The 12362-nt window shown below is 43.8% G+C and overlaps 1 protein-coding gene across 16 annotated transcripts in view; it reads right to left on the bottom strand.

The window, feature by feature from the left end:
• The window catches only part of Add1 (adducin 1), a 91384-nt gene that overhangs the window by 19240 nt on the left and 59782 nt on the right, over positions 1-12362 (bottom strand). For all 16 annotated transcript variants that reach the window (XM_008841859.3, XM_008841858.2, XM_029567704.1 and 13 more), the window contains exons 5-9: positions 9520-9600; positions 9265-9414; positions 5585-5728; positions 5384-5482; positions 4502-4678 (exon numbers count right to left, since the gene is read on the bottom strand). In XM_008841859.3, coding sequence (XP_008840081.1) covers positions 4502-4678; positions 5384-5482; positions 5585-5728; positions 9265-9414; positions 9520-9600 — 651 coding nt within the window. The remainder of the gene's footprint in view (positions 1-4501; positions 4679-5383; positions 5483-5584; positions 5729-9264; positions 9415-9519; positions 9601-12362) is intronic.

Below are 12362 nucleotides of genomic sequence, written 5' to 3'. Positions count from 1 at the left end.
AATGTTGAACTCAGTATAAACCCTGTAAGACATAAAATTGAATGAGTTTTTAACCTTTAAAAAAGATCTCCATTTCATTTTAGAATATACTTTCTTACAGAAAGACTCATTGTTTTTGCTAATAACACTTAGATGTTGGTGCATGCGTCTCTAATCTGTATGCATCTGATTATTACTAGATTATTACTAGTCACAGTCAGTTGCACTTGGATCCTTGGCACCTGTGTATGGATATAAAGTCATTGGGTACATTTTAATGGTAATGTTTAACACCTCTACTAATTAACATGACGTAAATTTTTACACTTCCTCCTTAAATATAACTCATTTTTATAATCTGTTGATTTTTTTGTGTATATCACACAGAACATCCCAAACCATCTTATTCATCTATATACCCACTTCCCAGATAGCAGCCTCCCATAACCAGCCAGCCAGCAGCCCTCTCCCCCAACTAGAGCCCTTATCCCTCTCTGTCATCCCTACTACTATCCACTGTGTTGTCAGCATCCCCAGCCATTCCCCACTACTTGTCCATCCGGTGAATATAGTCAGTCTATCTAGAGGTCTTTGTTTTAGGAAGGTCAATTGTTCCTCATTTAGCAGCAATCAGTTGTCAATATTCCTTTGGATAAGATTGGGGTCTGCTGTTCATTTTCCCAGTTCTATGCTGGGTTACAATCTGGGAGTCCCTTTGGGCACCCTGGCTAACAACTCAAAAGAAGGTATCTCCTATCTGGCATTGTTGCTTGTTATGTAGCCTTTAGGTATACATATGGACTCTTATGAAATTATATTGTCCCTTTAATCTTTGGTTATACTTTCCTTTGGGGAGTTTAAGGCCATACAGTTGGCCCAGAAAAACTAATTAATTTTTACTCTTAAGGCTGTTTTTGGATCTGTTCCTCAGGGGTCACATGGGCTTGGGAGGAGCCGCCTGGCTCCTTTCTTTTACCAGTTCCGCCTATGTGGAGATAAGTCAAAGGTCCTACTCGACCATGGCTGGCTTCGCTTGGAAGCATGGAGGAAATGTTTCCTCTGTGCTGACCCTCTTCTTTGTAGACTGGACACTGGTTCAAGTCCATCTCATGGGGTCTCCACAGCTAAATCCCCAACCCCATGTGTATGTCTTTTGTTGAGACAGGGTCTCCCTGTAGCCCCAGCTGACCTGGAGCTTACTAGGTAGACCAGGCTGGCCTCAAACTCAGAGATCCACCCGCCTCTGCCTCCCCAGTGCTGGGACTTAAGGCATGGACCACCATGCTAGGCTTTAAGGCTTTAACGTTTTTTTTTTGTTTTTTTTTTTAAAAAAAAACCTTGAAATCAGCCAGGCGTGGTGGCTCACACCTTTAATCCCAGCACTCGGGAGGCAGAGGCAGGTGGATCTCTGTGAGTTCAAGGCCAGCTTGATCTACATAGAGAGTTCCAAGACAGCGGAAGCTACACAGAGACCCTGTCTCAAAAAGACCAAAAAAAAAAAAAAAAAAACCAAAACAAACAAACAAACAAAAAAAACCTGGAAATCACAATTTTTATTTTTGATCTTTTTTAAGACAGGGTCTCCCTTGTAGCCCCACCTGGCCTGGAACTCGCTATGTAGACCAGGCTGGCCTTGAACTCACAGAGATCCGCCTGCCTCTGCCTCCTGAGTGCTGGGATTACCACCACATTTCATTTAAATCACAATTTAAATGTTATAATCTTTAGGGAAGATCAAAGCCATATGCCTCATGACAACTGGTTCTCAGCAAAATTACATTTGACCAAAACCTTTGAATTCAGTCTACACCTCGAGGTTATAATCATTTGCTATGCTGGGCCAACTTGCTTGCTTAACTTCCCCATAGTCAGCTGGTGACTTCCTCATCTCTCTCATCCAGTGTCTGGCACCTGGCAGTTGAGGCACAGACTGCACAGTAAAGCCTAGGTTCTCTCTTGTGATTCCCTCTCTAGACCTTGGTGTTCATAAGGCTGACAAGCTGTATTACACAAAAGCAGCAATACCCATCTTGTCTGTCTCCCTCGACATTGCTGGCTCTGAAGAAGTTGCTACTGCAGCTGTCAGGAAAACATCCTTGGAGGTGGATATTCCTCCAGTACAGCCTTCAGATGAGAACCTAGTCATGGCCAATACCTTGATTGCAGTCTTCAGAGTTAATCAGTGCCTGGAACGCTGACTCACAGAAATACTGAAATGCCAATGATATGTTGCTTTAACTCACCTAAAGAGGGGGCCAGCAAGATGGCTTGCCAAAAAATGGTACTTGCCACTGGGCCTGATAACCTGAGTTCAATCCCTGGAACCCACAAGGTAGAAGGCTGTCCTCTGACCTCCAGGTCTTCTGCACCATGGCAGCATGCACCCTGCCCCCCTCAACAAACATACGCAATAAATATAAATTTTTGAAATATTTAAAGTATGTCAGGCATAATGGTTAACACCCCTTTAATCTCAGCAGTTGGGAGGCAGAGGCAGGCAGGTCTCTTAAATTTGAGGCCAGCCTGATCTACATAGCAAGTCCCACGTCAGCCAGACCTACATAGTGGGACCTTGCCTCACCCTGTCATCCTCCTTTTCTTTCGTGTTTTACTTGATAAAGGGAATGTACCTTGCAAACCAAATTCCTCTCTGCTGCTGCTGCTGCTAGCCCTCCATGTTGCCTGGAGTCTCTCCAGGGAACACTCACAGCAGGAGCTTTGAGTCACTCTAGGCATGGTAGTCAGTGTTGCCTCAGAGGGGGGGACCTTGTTCAGCACTTTACATTTGATTCTTACTGTTCTGGAGTAGGACAGGTTCCATGCAGTGTTCCCAGGTTGGTATATTTTAATTTATAATAATTGTTATTTTCAAATGTGTTCAAGCTTCTGAGTTGGCTATTTTAATGTTTTGACTAAAATTGTTTTTACTAAATGCTGGAGTTATTTTTGTCTCAGAAGCTAAATCAGTGAGTACCCCCGGCCCCACGCCCATTCCACACTCCTTCGCAGTGGCTAAGTTTTGTTGCTTCCTTTAAAGCCTTATGGTTTATGGCTCTTTTACTGCCTCTCGAAATATTCTGAAAGGCTAACATTTGCTCTCTAAGACCCCAACACAGACCGTACCCTGCCTGCCACATGTTTTTAACCACTGTGTAGTCTTACTACCGTGGTTTTTGTTTTGTTTTGTTTTGTTTTTTGCAGACAGAGTCTCCTTGTAGCCCCAGCTGGCCTGGAATTCCCTATGTAGACCAGGCTGGCCTCGATCTCAGAGTTCCTCCTGCCTCTGCCTCCCAAGTGCTAGGTTAAAGGCATGCAGTGTGCCACCAGACCTGGATCCCTATTCTTCATTCTGTTTGAGAAAGCCCCTCTCTAGGCCACTTTCAGGATGGCAGGCACTGACCTGATCGCTAGTAATCCGGCAGCCAACTGCATTCTCAGTCCCTGCTAAGGCCAAAGTTATACTAAAGAAATGAATCATGCGGCTGGAACAACGGCTCAGCAGTTAAGAGTATACACTGGTCCTGCAGAGGGCCAGTCTGATTACCAGAATTCACATCAAGTGGCTTACAACTACCTATAAGTCCAGCTCCAAGGGATCTGACACCCTTTTAGACTCCTTGCACACATGCGTATACACACACACACATTTAGAAAAATAAAGATAGGGCTGGACAGATGGCTCAGCGGTTAAGAACACTGGTTGTGTTGTTCTTGCAGAAGACCCGGGTTTGAATTCCAGCACCCACATGGCAGCTAACAACTGTCTGTAACTCTGGTTCCAGGGGATCCAACGGTCTCTTCTGTCCTCGCGGGCATTGCCGACACAGATGCACTTACCTACATGTAGGCAATACATGTGTATACATAAAATAAATATAATAAATAAAATTTTTAAAAATTTGTGAATATTTAAAAAAAAAGAAAGAAAAAGATCAAGCCTTGTGATAGAGTTCAGATGGCAAGAGTAATGGTCTAGCATGCACAGAGCCCTGAGTTGGAGCTCCAGCACTAAATAAAAACCTGGTATGGGCCAGGCCTGGTGGTGCACGCCTTTAATCCCAGCAGAGGCAGAGGCAGGCAGATCTCTGTGAGATCAAGGCCAGCCTGGTCTACACAGCGAGTTCCAGGTCAGCTAGGGCTACAGGGAGACCCTGTCTCAAAAAGACAAAAACAAAAAACAAAAAACAAAAAAACCTGGTACGTTGGTGCAACCTTTGAACCTAGCACTCAGGGGTAGAGATAGTAGGATCAGAAGTGCAAAGTCATCCACAGCTACAGAGCAAGTTTAAGGACAGCCTGAGTTACATGAGACCTTGTCTCAAAAAAAAAAAAAAAAATCAAACTTTACTTGCATATCTTATTGTGACGTAGCCTAACGGTTAAGTGCTATGAGAATTCTTCATGACCTTTATAGCATGGCAGCATTCAGATAAACATGGAAACAGCCATCTCGCTGGCTATAAAAACCACCTTTGCACTTTCAGAATGATAGGTTTGTCATCAAAAGGAACACTATTCTTACCAGATTATCAAGCATCCGCATAAGAGCTTCAAACTCCTGCTCCCCAATCTGCCACTTGGGAGGTGATCCAGTTCCTTCCCCTGCTGGAGGCCCCGCAGAATGGGATTTAGCTTTGTATTTCCCAGGATCCAGCAGAACCAAGTTGTCTGGTCCTCCAGCACTGGCTAGAGTGCGAACCTTTTCCAAAACAAGGGAACATTATGGCTCAGTTTCATGTGGAGATGAGGAGAACCAGAGGACCACAAGATCCTTGAGCAGAAACATGTGTTTCCACAGAAAGCCAATAAAACACGTACAACAGGCAGTTCCAGCACTGATCCTAAGGTCATTTTCAGAAGTCTTTCTTTACCATGACCAACTCTGGGCACTCATACATGGCAGAAAGACAGGAAAGCAAAGCACCTTTCAGGATCCTAGCAGACTTAGAAGCTCGCTAGCCATAGACACTAGTAAGGAGCAGGGGACAACAGTGGTTAAAGCACTTGCTGCTCTTGCAGAGGACCCAGGTTTGATTCCCAGCATCCACATGGCAGCTCACAACTGTCTAGTACAGTAGAACTAGAAAGGAAGCAGCAAGGCTAAGAAGCAAATAATCTCCACCTCTGCTCTAGCTGTTTCAAAAGGATTGTGAGAGGGTCAAATGCAGTTGCATATAGAGGACACAGATGATGCCCTAGCAGCACATCAGTAGCATACACTACTGCTCCATAAATGGTAGCCATCTATAAGTATATAAAAACTAGAAATTAAAAACCCAGTAATCTTACTAATTTAAAAGATACTGCAAAGCCTCATTCTTGTAAGACAAGCATCCGAAAAATCTACGTAAACACTAGAAACACCTAAACAAACCACAGACTAAACAGAATGAACATCACCTACCTGAATCTCACATGCAACCACAAGGTTATGGATGTAATAAAAGGCCTCCTCGATGCTCTCTCCAACTGATACGAGTCCATGATTCCGAAGAATCAGAACCTAAGGGAACGAGAAAAGAACACCATGGAACAAGCACGAAGACTAATTCCTCTCTCAGCTCCTCTTCCCTCCATAACTGAACTAGATGAGATGCCTACTGACCTTGCTTTTAGGCCCCAGATTCTTCTGAATCAAAACTTTCTCCTCCTCATCAACCAGAATGCCGTGATAGTCATGATAAGCCACCTCTCCAAGGGAAAGTGCCTCTGGGGAGATTGGCAAGAGGCCACATTTCATCGCAGAGACCTAGACCCCAAGTGGACACCATGACAAAGAAAAGTCACAGTTAACCTGCAACTCATGACACAAGGGCTTTCCTAGTGAAATAAAATGAAAGTGAATGTATTTGCTTTCATTCTCTTCTTGGAAATACATGAACCTGTGACTTGGTATAGGCTTCACATTTAGGGCCCCTGACAGGAGCTGAGAGAGCTCAGGAGAAAACTCTTGAGCTGGGATTTTCCAGCAATTACAAATACTGTGCCAGCCAGGCCTTATGAATACAGTGAATCGTGGTTTAGTAAAGAGTACACAACAGACCCTCTAATGAGTTGCCATCAAAAGGACATGTTCCAAGTGCTATAGGTTTTGTTTGCTTTTCATCTTGGGCTATGGATAAGCACCAAACATCTAAAAATTATATGAAACTAAATTTACAACAAATTAGGGAAATTACACATTATATTTCCTCTACATTTACTTAAGTAAAATTGAGTGTCAAAAAATTCTAAGTAGTGGCTGGAGAGATGGCTCAGTGGTTAAGAGCACTGACTGTTCTTGCAGAGGACCCAGGTTCAATTCCCAGCACCCACACGGTGGCTACGAACCATCCTTAACTCCAGTTCCTCGGGAATCCAAAGCCCTCTTCTGATCTCCGCAGCACTGCACGACATGGGTACACTCACATACATGCAGGCAATACACTCATACACATAAAATAAAAATAAATAAATAGCCGGGCGTGGTGGAACATGCCTGTAATCCCAGCACTTGGGAGGCAGAGGCAGGTGGATCTCTGTGAGTTCAAGGCCAGCCTGGTCTACATAGCGAGTTCCAGGATAGCTGGGGCTACAGGGAGACCCTGTTTCAAAAAGACCAAAAAAAAAACCAGTAATAAATAAATAAATTCTAAGTAGTGAGGCATGGGGGTGCAGGCCTGCCACCCAGCTACTTGGCAGACTTGGGAAAAACAATCTCAACTTCCAGGCTTACATGAGCTACAGAGTGAGACTCTGACTCAAAATAAAAAGTAGAAAGAGGGTTGAGGATGCGGCTCAGTAGTGGAGTGCTTGCCTAGCGTGCATGATACCTTGGATACAATTCCCCGTACCATAACAAAAAGCAAAAATTTTACCCAACCTTTGGATTTCCTAAAATTCCCCAGTATTTGTCATAGAATACGCTAATTATTTAAACATTTCTTTATGTTGTGGGGTGGGGGGGTACATGCAAAAACGAACATGTAGAGGTCAGAGAACAAACTTGCAAGAATCAGTCCTCTCCTTCTACCATGTGGGTTCCAGGGACTGAATTCAGGTCATCAGGCTTGGCAGCAAGCACCCTTACCCACTGAGTCATCCAGCTGGCCAAAGAGTGTTCTACTTTTTTTTTTTTTTGGTCTTTTTGAGACAGGGTCTCCCTGTAGCCCCAGCTGTCCTGGAACTCACTATGTAGACCAGGCTGGCCTTAAACTCACAGAGATCTGCCTGCCTCTGCCTCCTGAGTGCTGGGATTAAAGGCATGCGCCACCATGCCTACAGCAGTACTATGAATGAAACTAACAGGCTCCAGCAAGTCAAATGACTCCTATAGGCATAATTCCATATACAAGTGTATCTAAAACAATTAACACGTGAAATTCCTTTCCTAGTATCAGCCATGATATGAGACATTTCCTACCCAAATATGAAGGTACACACCTGAAATCACATTACTCAGGAGGCTGAGGCAGGAGGATCATAAGTTTAAGGCAAGTCTGGGCTACATAGCAAGACCCTTTCTCAAAAGAAAAAAAAATCTTTATCAAGCCAAGTTATTTGGATACTCTCACTATGCTTTGCTCTTATAGTAGACTAAACCCAGGGCCTTCCTCATGCTAGGCAAGCACTACCTCTTATTACTAGCCAACTATGATGATTTGGGGGGAGAAGAACCTTGAGACATAGTCTCACAATGTATCCCAGGGACTGATCCATGATCCTCCTACTTCAGCTCCCCAAGTGCCACAACTGCAGGGATGGACCACCATGTCTGGTCCCTGATAACTTGAAAACATATCACATAGCAGATATTTGTAACCTTGCTCTCTAAGGTACCCCTAATGAGCCTTAAAACTTCACAGTCATGAGCAGAAGAGATGGCTCAGTGGTTAAGAGCACTTGCTGCTCTTGCAAAGGACCCAGGTTTGATTCCCAGCATCCACATGGTAGCTCACAACTGTCTAGTACAGTTCCAGGGGATCTGACCCCCTCTTCTGACCTCCACGGGCACTGCAAACATGTGGTATAGTTACAGACACTCAGGCAAAACATTCAAACACATAAAATTTAAAAAAAGATTTAAAAAAAAAAATCACAGTTCTTTCAGTGGTTGGAAAAGCATGCATGGTTAAGGAATTAAATCACTTCAAAAACAATTTATCTAGTAAAATTCTGGTATTGGCAGCAAGAACTGTATGACCAGCTAGGTACAGTGGTGTGGACCTTAATCCTTACACTTTGAGAGGCTGACGCAGGAGGATCAAATGTTCAAAGCCAACTTGGATTATATAAGGAGACTCTACCTCAGTAGGTTTAGGGCAAAAGGTTGCTATATGTGGCCACACAGCTCCAGGTCAAGACAGGGCTATATAGCAAGACTATCTTAAAATACATAAATAAATAATAAACAAAACAGCTTCAGCAAAGTAAGTAGAGTGTGGGGTATAGCTCATAGGGACTGGAGAGATGGCTTAGCTATTAAGAGTACTGGCTGCTCTTACAAAGGACTCAGGTTCAATTCCTAGCACCCACATGACGGCTAACAACCATCCATAACTCCAGTTCCAGGGGATCCAACACCCTCTTCTGACCTCTGTGGGCATTACACGACTGACATCAGGTGTCTTGCTCAGTTACTTTATTGCTTTCCATCTTGTTTGTTTTTTTGAGACATGGTCTCCCTGTAGCCCCAGCTGCCCTGGGGCTACTATGTAGATCAGGCTGGCCTAGAACTCACAGAGATCCACCTGCCTCTGCCTCCCGAGTGCTGGGATTAAAGGTGTGTGCCACCACTTCTGGCTGTGTTTTTTTAAAAAGACAAAAATAAAGAAAAGAAAAAGAAGAAAGCTGTAAAATTATTTTTCTCTCTGTGTGTGTGATGTGTGAAAGATGGGTTGCATAGACCAGAGGAGGATATCAGGTGTCCTGTTCTATCACCCTCCAGTGTATTCCTTGAGACAGCATCACTTACTGACCCTTGAGCTGAGTTGTCAGGCAGCAAACCCCAGCGATCCTGCTGTCTTTACTCACCACAGTACTGGGTTACAGGCATGCACATGACCACTCACAGATTTTTATGTGGGTTCAGAGTATCTCAGCTCAGGTCCTTATCTTGCACAGCCAACATTCTTATGTACTGAGCCATCTCATACATACAGATGTATATAGGGAAGTAGAGACAGATGATAGAGAGACAGGTGGAAGGGAGGGAGGGAGGGAGGGCTTTGACTCACTGACTTGCTACAACAATCAAGGGCAATTCAGAGCCATAACACTAAGAAGCCGCCTAGGTGGCATACTCACTGCAGCCCCTGCTGGTGTGTGAATGTGCACAATACATTTAGCGTCTGGACGTGCGGCATAGATTGCAGAATGTAATGTGAAACCAGCCTGATTCACTCCCAGGTTAGTGCTTCCACGGTCTACTATGTCTCCTTGTAAATTGACCTTAACCTGCAAAATAAAGGAAACTTTTAACGGCAAGAAGACTTCAAGGTACCCTTCAAAGATCCAATACAATCTTTATAAAGATGATGCCAAATACATGGGCAATCTCACCAAGCTGGATGCAGTCACTTCACTGTAAAGAAGTCCAAAAGGTACGATGAGGAAGTGTTCCTGCTCAGAGTTTACTCTAGTCTGTGTGAAAAATGACTGAGTTAGCTCACAAGTCCAATTAAAATTACCTGTGTCACTTTCAGGAAACAAACTCACAGGTGAACGATGCGAAAGGAACTAAAGCCTCCCTTTGTTCTTGCATTGCATAGCATAACTATTTAACTTATCAGGCACATCTTAGTCATATTAAGGAAAACAGACTTCACAGAGAACAAGCCGAACAAGTCAATTCAAGACTTGCCCCATGATAGGTCAATTAGTTCTTGCAAAACTGCTGTATGGCCATTGATTCATGGTAAAATGGTGGTGTTCCTCAGAGGCAGAATAAGAAGCAAACCTGCTTCGTAAAAGCTTTTCCAAAAAGAAAAAGCTTTTCAAGGGGCTGCAAAGATGGCTCAGTGGTTAAGGGTGCTAACTCATCTTGCAGAGGACCCAGGTTTGATCCTGAGCACCCATATCAGATGGCTCACAACCATCTTTAAGTGTCTAATGTCCACTTCTGGAATCCACGGGCACCTGCTCCTGTGATGTATATACAGACAAGCAGGTATACACATATAAACATTACCTAAATAGTTTTTTCAAATTTGTGTTTTTGTTAATACTCAAATCCTATAGGATGGGAAAATGACAATGTTCACAAATGAAAACACTCTCTCCTTACTGCTTCATGCACTTGTGAATTTTCTACATCACCCACCCTCTTGTCTGTTTGCACCTTCCACAGTACATGTCTCTCATCGCAATTCATTTACCACAGAGATGGCACTGTAAATCCAGCAAGTACTAGACAGCAGGAATACAGCAATAAAAAAGTCCTCCCCATGATAAAAATATTTCATTTTTTCCTCAATGTATAGTTTTCACTGAATTTGTGTGTATTACAGATAATACATTTTAATCATACTTAGACCCCTCCCCCAAAGAGCTTCCCTACCAGATCTCATGCATTCTGTCACATACATGAAAGGCAAAGTACTTCATTTTTATAAAAATTTGGGGATATATAATGTGTATAATTAAAAAATATACACACACACACACACACACACACACACACACACACACACTCTTCTTGGTAACCTTTTTTAAAGCTCTGTGTCAACAGCCAAGCAGATCAATACCTCCCCAGTGCTAAGATTAAGGTGTTCACCACCTTAATGCCCAGTTTACCTGACATTTTAATTCTGCCAATGTAGAAACAAATAAAGGGGGAGGGGGCCTGCCATTTAAATGAGTCAAAGTTACTAAAATAGTATTCAAAACAAGTTGAATGGGCACTTTAACATCCACAAAAAAATGAAACTACTGTTAAAACCATGGACTGTACCTCCTAGTATAGTTGAAACATTTTCAAACTTTTTTTGGTCTTTTTGAGACAGGGTCTCCTCCCTGTAGCCCCAGCTGACCTGGAACTCGCTATGTAGACCAGGCTGGCCTTGATCTCACAGAGGTCCTCCTGCCTCTGCCTCTTGAGTGCTGGGATTAAAGGCATGAGTCACCAGCCCAGCTTCAAGGAATCAACTTTTATGTGACCATTTAGCCTTAAATTCCCATTGGAGCTTCCTGTTCAGCATAACAGTCAGAAAGGCCAGCAATTTTTCAGCAGGCTGGGATGGGCACCGGCACATGAGCTAAGCTAACTAGCACCAATGATCAAATATCACAAAACCCGATCCACAATTTTCCTGAAGTACTCTGAATTCAGCTAGGACTTTCACTCTGTCAGTCACTGTAAAAACAGTTTATATGTGCCATCACTGTGCCAGGGCTACAGCAGGGCACACAACAGTGGCTGTTCTTATGGAGCTGATATTCCTGGAAACAACTAGACAGTAACAAAAATGTGTAGAGAGGGGTAACAGTCACTGCTGCAGACAGAGAGCAGGATAACATCCCCACCATGTGAGGGTGCAGCACAGAGGGTACCTGATCGGCTTGTGTTCTGCAAAGCTCATTTTAGCAACAACGTAGAGAACACGTGGAAAAGGCGACTCAGCATCTCCGGCCAAGCTCAGTGTAAAGGGCTGCACACTCAGCGCATGGTCACAAGAGAAGTTCTAGACAATACCTCAGCAGGTCTACCATTCCTGAGTCAGGAGGGAGCTGAACTGCGGACAAGTCAGGAGTTCACATGTGATCAACCTCCACAAATGTGTACATGGAGAACAAGATCCAACAACCTAAGTGGCTTCTGACTCTGGCTGCCTCAAGGGTAACAGAAGTACTGACAGGACTGAGTTTTCCTTTAGACATCTGCAACACACACACATAAGGTTCTCTTGCTACAAGAAGCAGGCCATTTTATAAATAATTGTAAAAATTCTATACTGCAAGTTGGAGACTAACCTGGGTCCTGTGGTGAGTTAAGGCCAACCTCAAAAATAGTAAATGAGGGTTCTGGAGAGATGGCTCAGTAGTTAAAAGCACTAGATGCTCTTCCAGAGGCTCCAAGTTCAGATCTCAGCACTCACATCAGACAGCTCACAACCACCTGTTAACTACAGCTCCAGGGAATTCGACACCGACTGAGGCACCTCCATGTACCTGCACATACATGCATACAGATCGATCACACACACACACACACACACACACACACACACACGTTTTCTAAAAAACAAATGATAGAGCATACCTTTAATCCCAGCACTCAGGACTGGCAGGCAAAGTCAGCCTAGTCCACATAGGGAGTTTCAGGTCAGCCAGGACTACACAGTGAGACCCTGACTCAAAAACAAAACAAGGGCTGGAGAGATGGCTCAGTGGTTAAAAGGACCAGC

This window comes from Nannospalax galili, unplaced genomic scaffold (genome assembly GCF_000622305.1).
Source record: "Nannospalax galili isolate Female #2095 unplaced genomic scaffold, S.galili_v1.0 scaffold101, whole genome shotgun sequence".
Classification (NCBI taxonomy): domain Eukaryota; kingdom Metazoa; phylum Chordata; class Mammalia; order Rodentia; family Spalacidae; genus Nannospalax; species Nannospalax galili.
Note: the sequence above shows the minus strand (reverse complement) of the source record. Positions and strands in the feature narration are given on the sequence as shown.